This window comes from Trachinotus anak, unplaced genomic scaffold (genome assembly GCF_046630095.1).
Source record: "Trachinotus anak isolate AG129_WGS33_773 ecotype Australia unplaced genomic scaffold, CSIRO_AGI_Tana_v1 ptg000002l, whole genome shotgun sequence".
NCBI lineage: Eukaryota > Metazoa > Chordata > Actinopteri > Carangiformes > Carangidae > Trachinotus > Trachinotus anak.
In genome coordinates this window covers 15265269-15274230 of record NW_027273853.1, presented here as the reverse complement: position 1 = coordinate 15274230, position 8962 = coordinate 15265269, and the positions used below count along the sequence as shown (strand labels likewise).

Here is an 8962-nt window from a genome sequence, read left to right as displayed (position 1 = left end):
CAGATGCACTTGCTGATGGGATGGAGAAAAGTGAATGGTGAGAACTGGAGAGGTGGCATGGAGTAGAGGAACATAATAGCAAAGAGCAGTGTGGAGAGGATGGGGAGGAGGAGGCCTCCTCTGCAGACATCCCCATTCAATAGTTCTTTTTTATTAATTGGGTAACATCTCACACTACGTCCTGAAAAGTGAAAAGTGTCAGCATGCACTGCTACACCTCTCCCCACATTCTTATAGATACCAATAGTCTGTCTATAAGGAGTAAATGTTAGATTAGTAAAAGAGCAGAATAAAAACTAATGCCATCCGTCAGACAAGTTATCTCTGTCTAAAGTTAATCCTGACCCCAGAAGAGAGAACCACCTGTATACATGGACATCTTTGGTAATGATGTAAAGGTAATAACATGAAAAAGCACCACTAGTTAAAGATCACTTATATCATACAGTTAAAGTTGGAGGTATTTGATAGAGGATACTGCCATCTGGAGGAAATGCATTAAAATCACAGTAATTGGTCACTATTAAAGAATGATACTTTAAAACCATTTGCACTGTTACACTCAATTGGAACATAGTATTCTTACCTTCTTAAGGTCACAATGTTTGTTCTGTTCATTTTCTGCAGGTAGTGCAGGTACAATATCAATATTATAATCCATGAATTCATAAATAAACAAACTAATAAAATATATTTATAACATGCCCCTATCCATGTGCATATACATTGTACATATTCATGTTGTACATATTCATACCTGAACACCCATAATAAAAATATAACAAGCAATAAAAAGCAATACTACTAAATAGTCCTTTCAATCTCCATAGCTCCACCCATGAATCTTGATTGCATGGCATGACCCACTATGACTAAACTGTGTTTCTGTTGGTTAGATAGAGTCTATTAAGCTATACAAATATAAATAAATACTCTTTGCATGAACCTGAGACTCCTTTAGATATCCATCCAAATATCAGACTTGTTAGCAATACCAGTGTAATAAACAAAATTAAAAGCTAGAAAAAATATATGGAGTCAGGAACTGCCAAGCACCTGCTTGTTTATTCCTTTGCATTTATCTAACCATGATGGAGTGTTTACCTCTCAAATAAAGGTTGTAATAATGAAGCAAAATTAAAGATATCCAACTATTGATAGCAGTAAAGTAGGAAGCATTAATTTTGGTCATCAGCATAATAGATAATGTAGCCAGGGGGAGCAGAATCCAAATTAAATTAGAATCAGCCAAATATTGAGCTCTTAGTGGCCCCGGACAGTATATGAGCAGGAGAACAGACTTTCTTTACAGACACATTGATCAATATCTTCGATGAATATAAGGAATCAAATTCAGTTTCATTAATGCAAAACTAATTTTCTGTCTGTCCTTAAGATGTATAATTGATGGTTGCTTTGTTGTGAAATAGTTGTGCAACATAATTAGCAAACTCCTACCACACATAAGCACTTTTAACAGTAGTAACAGTAAATTGGAAGAATGCATTGGAGTCATTGTCTGTTTTCCTACAGCCATAACAGCAAACAATAGGAATGCTCCAAAAAGTGCTAAATAATCAATAATAATATTGAGTCATACTTCCTTAAAATTAGTATAAGTAATCCAAGTTGGGGGAACCTGTCCTACCTCTTACAGTATCTTGATGGGTTTACATTATATGATGCTTTTAAGATGCTACACATCCATGTTGTGTTACTGCTAAAATGTTATTTGCTCCTTTTTCGGCTCCATTTGTTATTTGTTTCCAGTCAATAGTACGTTTTTCTACATTTTACATTGACCCACAAAGACAGAAACTTATGACAAAAATTACAAAATAAAGTTGTGTTTTGCAGTGCAGTGTTTTGCATCGTCAGGATCACAATAAAAACAGTGAATTCAGAATGGTGACTTTGCTTGACATATCACTAATTAAACAATGTCCTCAGTCTTACTCTTTTATTCTGTATAAAATAGAATTTCTAATGTAAAAATGTTTTTAGGATGTTGTTGATATCTCTTAATGAAAAGCTTGAATATTTATTATTATCAATATGAGTGTTCTTAAATTTGGTATTCTGATACCATCCACCAGGAAAGTCCTCCTCCCTACAGTAATCAAGCTGCTCAGCTCCAGATGCTGAGTCAGTGCTGCCTCATAGTGGCCATGTCTTCATATTGCCGCTAAATAAGGCCTCAAACACATGACCAGGATTGTTGTGCAGCTAAAATCTGATATGTACCAGTTCCAGGTTCTGCTATAACATAGTAAATGTCCTGACTTTAAACTCAAGAAGAAGGAAGACAAAGTAGACACAGACGGACTGTTTAGTCATTCAGATAAACCAGACAGAGAAGGTAATGTGGAGAATAATTTCATCAATGATAACAGACAATAATAATAATAATAATAATAATAATGACATAGTAGTGAGGTACCATGAACACAAACTGACAGCAAGGCTAGCTCTGCCACTAAGTATGCGCTCCTGTTAATACATCAATGTTTTCAAGTCCCACAGTGGATTTTTATAGTTGTGGGCATTTAATTGTCAACTTACGCACACTTCGTGTCAGTGGCTATTTACAGAGCCAAAAGGCTGTAGAGAGCAGAGGATAATGATTAAACTACCAATAAATGAATACATAAATAAATAGATAAAAAACAGTTTTGAGAAGGGTGTACCTACTGTAAATATGCCCATTATGATTAAAGCCACAGGGTGCATCACGATGGCACCATCTGGTGGCAGCAGAAAGAAAGCTTTGATGCTATTCTTGCTATGACGAGCCAGAATGTTTGCTTAGACCTTTTATCATGACAAACGAAACCAAACTCAACTCTGCATGTGTAATATAGCTCTTCTTAATATTTATTCTTTAGACTCAGGGGGAACAGCTGATTTTTTACAGCACATTTTGCATAATATCTCAACACATCCTGTGTACAACCACAAAACCATAACATTAGATTCTTTGTTTTTACACTGAGTGAAAAACAAGACAATTTTACAAGCATATTTCTTTACAGTCAGCATACAGATAAATCTATACATACTCTGTCTCTTTTTAAACATAATCTGTAGGCAAAATATACTGACAAACCATCAACAAAACATGCAACATCCAAAACATAAAGTCTCAGACAACTATTGAAGTTGAATAGATTTTTTTTTTCCCCTTTGTGTTGTTTCAGCCGTTTACAGGACGTGGTTGCACAGATAGTCATTGGTTGACAGCACATGATTTGATTACACAGTCAACTCCCCTTATACAACTATAGACACGCATTGCTGTACAATAATAAGTCTTTTGTGATTTTTTTGGACACTCACATGCTCAAACTTCGGACAATATAAACATTCAATCTTTGTAGAAAATAAACACTTTATGTACACGTCAAAGGACTTCAGTCACATTCACACTCCTCAGAACAACAACAAATGGATGGTTTCACAATAACAGGCAACAGCTGATCTGAACAAACAGTATTTAGCTCGAGGGAAGTCTAATGAAACACGAGGGGCTAAACAGTCGTGACTGAACGTTGAGAGAATATGTCTTTTTTTACACCAACTGTTCTGTGGACTATAAGCATGATGTAGTAAGGTTGATTTCTCCCAGGATTGTGCATTGTGTTTAGGAACCCCAACATGTCTGCATGTTTTTCTTTTGCCACATAGATACAAAATGTACACCACAATATTTTCTGCCACCACATACACCATGAGTCAGTTCATTTCAGTGCAGAAACACAAAACACATAGTCTTGCATGTCATGAGAGTTAAAATGAGACAAGAAAATAAATAATATAATAATAAAGTGCACAAGCTTCATGTAAATGTCAACAGTTGTTAACATCAATATATATTAAAATCAGTAAAAAAAATCATATATTTAATTTATATCTAATATTTTCTTTCAGTGATGTACAAATTAAAGTCACTTTCTAGAAGACCATATGTTCACAGATACATTTAATTCCAAAAAACAAATGCATTCAAACACATCTATGTTGCATAGAAGTAATTCAAAAGAACCAATGGGTCTGGAAAAAAAATCAGGGTTGGCACAGCAAAATAATTATCTGAAAAATCAGCCATGTTCCCTTCCTTATATACCCTCTTTTTGTTTGATTCAAGTGACATCTTTTTCTAAGTGTATTTGTTGTTTCCTCTGTTATATTTATTTCTAAAAAAAATTGCATCAGCCCTGTGATATGCCTAAATACACTGACAAAGAGTCACTTGATAGTGTATGTTTTTTTTTTGTTTGCTTTTTTTTTTTTTTTTTTTGGTTTTTTGTCATCCTATAGATATGGTGGCAAAACATGATGAATACATGGGTCACGTGCTCACACATTAGTACTGAGACTTGGCCCCATGTGTACTTCTAAACCTAAATATGACTGAACCCCACTGGGCCTGAGTGAGTGTTTTGGTCACAGGCAGTGAAAGAGGCTGGTTCACTGTGATGCAAAGGGGGTCACTGACACGAAACAGTATAGTGAGTTTTACAGCACAGCCAGACACACAGAGGGACCTTGACATGTGACTGGACAAAAGAACATTTTTTTTCTTAATTTTATTTTCAGTTGAAACTCAGACCAGGGGGCTTCACTAACGCACAGAAAGCAGAGCTGTCATACTGAAGTGATGACAGTTGCAGATCTACGTATGGGTTTGACTCAACTTGTGTGAATTACATGTCCATTCCAACAACATAATGACATGATGGGCTACGCAGAAAGAAAAATCAGCATACTCTGAGCAACTACAACAGCCTTAAAGTAAAACCCTGTACACGTGATACAGATGTGATAAACTCTTCTCATCCTCTACAGTTAGTTTGTAACATTCATCACAGCATGTGTTTGGGCTTCAGAGCACAAGATGCTGTTCATTTTATTGTAATTCTAACCTGCCCTACACAATAGCATGCCAGTGAAACACCAACATGTCACTGGATGTTGACCTTGACCTTTATTTTGATCTATCACAGCCCTGTTGAATATCTAGTGGTGCGTCAGTGGGATCAGAGGACCAGAGGAGCCATTTTTCAAGATCCTTGAGCTCGCATAGGTCCATATTCACATAACAGTTATTAAGACTGCCTACACCATTGACTAAAGTAGCCTCCTGGATTGTCAGTGCGTCACCCACAGCCTCAGTCTAATAGAGATCATATGTGTATATCTTATCATATAGAATCTAGAGACAAGAGAACAACTCTTAAACTGTATATTGTATTTAGATATATTCTGAATCTGATATCTTTGTATACTACATTAACATCACACTGTACAATGTGATTCTCTGATATGTTCTGTAATCTGCATGTGTGATATCTACATCGGAAGTGCTGTACATTTTTATATTTATCCCATGGCAAAAGTCAGCTGTTAACTGGTTCTACATAAAGGCTTTGTTATATATATTTTTTCCTTATTGACTATCATACAAACATTATGCATTCCTTCATCACTATATATTTCAAGACATGTAATGTCCTCACACGTCAAAACCATCATTCAGGCATTACAACGATGACTGTCACATGACAAAAACACAATGATAATTCAGTTGATGGTTCTGTGATCAAAGTGAAATTCACCTTTTTTTCCCCATCTTTTCTTTTGATAGATATGTTAACTCAGTTGCACACCAAAAGAAGAGCATCTGATGTGGATCACAGAAGTGGAACTATGGTAAGAAAGACATCACTGCTGTCAAAGCCATATGGATGCTGAGTCTATTTCAGTGCCTGCTGTGGCATTTGCACGTTTGCATCCTACAAGCAAAGTCCACAACCAACAGAGACTTGACATGGGAAGAGGTGGACGTGTGCTGGCAGTGTTGGACTGATATATTTGTTATGGTGTTAGCACATACTTTCCTCCTTTTTATAACTTATAAACTGAGGAAGTAAATTAAATGGATCCTTTTATTTTCCCATCTTGAACACTTTTTTTTTTTTCTCATCCATTTTTGTCAAGTTGAATCTCTGAACTAATACAGTCTGGCTTCACCTTTCGCAGATCTCCCACTACTCCTTTTTCATGTGGTGTTCAGGGGTTGGTCTGGGTGGAGCTGACGAACAGTTTGTGCCAACTGACCACTCTCTTCCTCATGTCCACCTTGTCCAGCCAAATGTAGGCCTCCCCTATCAGGGTCTTCTTCATGAACTTCCCTCCATTAGACACCAAGAAAAGCTGGAAATACAGTGGAGAGAGGAACACATTTATCATTGCTCACTCTCTGATCATTAGCTCATGCACCCATTCCATCTTGCAAAGTGCACCCGTAAAAGCATATTATCCAGCTTGAATTATGCAAGCACCACTGGGCCAAATGACAAAGTCTGGCCCTATTGATCGATATAAAGAAATAAACAAGTTTAACCTTTAAATCATGATGAAATATAGATTTATTTGTGTAATCCTTTATTACAAATACAACTATAAATAAATGTATTTATATTTATTATACATTTCCATTCATTTTCCTTTTAACACTGACTGAAAATGGACTCAGTAGACAAGAAATAATAAGATTTGTAAGTATTTATTAAACTACAAACGGTCTGCGTAGAATTATCCTTTTTATAGACACTACGAGCTACTTGTAGATGGTCATATCCTGCAGCCCACAGGAGGTGCTTCTGTCTCCCGGCTGCTACATGAGGCAGCAGACCAGTTTATAAATCTTCCCTTGATGAGGTTTAAGGCTTGTTTCAACAGACATTACAAGCCTCCAGCTTAAATTAACTGCAATGAGCCATTTAAGAGATTTAAGGTGGTTTCTCTCAACTGTAAAGCGGTTGAACAATTTTTCTGTGATTATTAGGTTAATCAGTATATTTTAACACCAAAAGAATTGTGATAAAATCAGAGGAGTACGAGACCTCATGTGTGACAGACACACAGATAGACACATAATATAGGTCTCTGTTGTACCTGTATGGCGTGTCCAGTTGGGTTGAGAGGGAATCTGAAGGTCTCATTGAAAGAAGGCTCCCTGTCATGTCGACAAACTCTGGTTTTCTTCTTGATGATCCTCTTCTGAGTGGCCACATTAACCACATACAACTTCACATAGAGATCTGAAAGACAATTAGATAAGTATAAATAAATATGAGTATATATTGATGAAAAATGCAAATTGTTTCACAAAAAAACCCCCAAAAAAACAAAAAAACACAAATACACATTACTTCCAGACCTGGTAGGTGGTCTGGGCTCTTGAACTTGTAAGTGATGTTTCTGCACTGAAGAATCTCCAAGACCAGTTGGTCCCCTTCTGTCTTCACCTCCTTCTTGAGAGCGACCTTGATCTCCCCCATTACTTGTGTTTTACCAGCTAAAAGCAACAATGAAAGAGAGATGGGGGTGAGTGGGTCACTCAAGCCTATTTAAATTATTTAACAATGATGCATCACTTAACCTGGACTCGCAGCAGAAGAAGCCAGGACAGAGAACATCTCTACAGCTTCACATGGGTCTTATCAATGTGCTTCTATTGAAATTTAAGTTAAAGGATTTAACCAAATCAGTAATGGTGTAAAATGTGTTAAATGACTCGTCAAGCACCATGGTTACGACCTCCTGACCCTCATCTGTGTAACAGCTCCCAAGTCACAGCTGTAAATGTCCTTGGGCTCTTTGTTACAAAATGAAATAGGAGATGCAACTGAGACATCATGACACCTGAGCTACATGAAACGTAGATATATTTATGACAGCGGGTAGGATAGTGTGACATCCATTTCTTTCCCACTATTCCAAGCCAAGCATTAGGTCATTATGTTGGGTAAATATTGTTAATTGATATTAGCACTTAACTCAGCATTTGACTTCACAATCGAATAGTGTCATTATGGAAATGCAGTATAGAGGTGGTTAAATAAGTGGCTGGGTAAATAAATTAAAAAAGTGTCATTACACAAAAAAGCCAGCAGGTGGAGACCTACAACCAAGTAAGAAAACATCAGGAATCATGTCTTTCTCTCATAGTCTCAAGATTTTTACTGTAAAAATGGACATTGCTGGAACTTGCCTTCATTTTCTGGGGTCCCTAGCTGGTTTTTGTCACCGTTAGGCATAGTCGTACCGCTGTGACAAAACAATAACACAAACATATGAGTATTGCTTTGTTAGCAAGACATCACATCTGTGCTATAAATCATCAACAAATGGTCTTACATGCGTGGCACTTGAAAAATGGCACTGTCCACTCCAGTGCCTGCCCCCTCTTCCCCATCCAGACCTCCATAGGCATCTCCCACAAGACTTGGGGCAGACAGCACCACTGAACCTGAGACATCAGCCAGCCGGTGTCCTGGTCCTGAGGGCAGCAAGAGCAAGTGTGCAGATGAGGAAATATCTATCTACCTATGTATCTGAGGAAAATATTTGTGCACAAACACAGAGCACCTCTGCTGACACAGAGTCTACCACACACACATGCATGTCCAACAGATATGCTGAAACACTTCACACCCAGCCATCACTCATTGCCAGTGACACTGCCTGTCACACATAACTTTGACTGAGCATCACATAACAGCATATCAAGGGAGGAACAGATCAGCATAGATGACAGTTTGTCCTTGAATTTAGCAGTGTAATATGTGTGTGTGTGTGTGTGTGTGTGTGCTTGTGTGTGCTTGTGTGTGTGTGTCTGCATGTGTGCGTGTGTGTGTGTGTGTGTGTGTGTGTGTGAGACTTCATTTAATACACAGCAAATCCCTTTACTCAAAATAAATGAAGGTCACCAGTTTCGTTCACACATGAAAATGAATTTAGTGTGAGACAATATTGATGTTCTTTCATAGACGTAATTATTTGTTCTTGGATCTTGGCTGCTGTTGAGTTATGCTCATACAGTATGATATGAAAGAGTGAGATTAGTTCAGGGAATGTGTGAAGAGTTTCTGTCTAGACTAAGGTTAGATATTTTCTT

General features: G+C 37.3%; 1 protein-coding gene across 4 annotated transcripts in view; it reads right to left on the bottom strand.

Moving 5' to 3' along the window:
* Nucleotides 1-2851: 2851 nt before the first annotated feature.
* The window catches only part of pclob (piccolo presynaptic cytomatrix protein b), a 57635-nt gene continuing 51524 nt past the window's right edge, over nt 2852-8962 (bottom strand). For all 4 annotated transcript variants that reach the window (XM_071500929.1, XM_071500931.1, XM_071500932.1 and 1 more), the window contains 5 exons: nt 8203-8344; nt 8057-8112; nt 7223-7360; nt 6958-7103; nt 2852-6213 (listed from right to left, as the gene is read on the bottom strand). In XM_071500929.1, the coding sequence (XP_071357030.1) occupies nt 6070-6213; nt 6958-7103; nt 7223-7360; nt 8057-8112; nt 8203-8344 (626 nt within the window). In that variant the 3' untranslated portion in view covers nt 2852-6069. The remainder of the gene's footprint in view (nt 6214-6957; nt 7104-7222; nt 7361-8056; nt 8113-8202; nt 8345-8962) is intronic.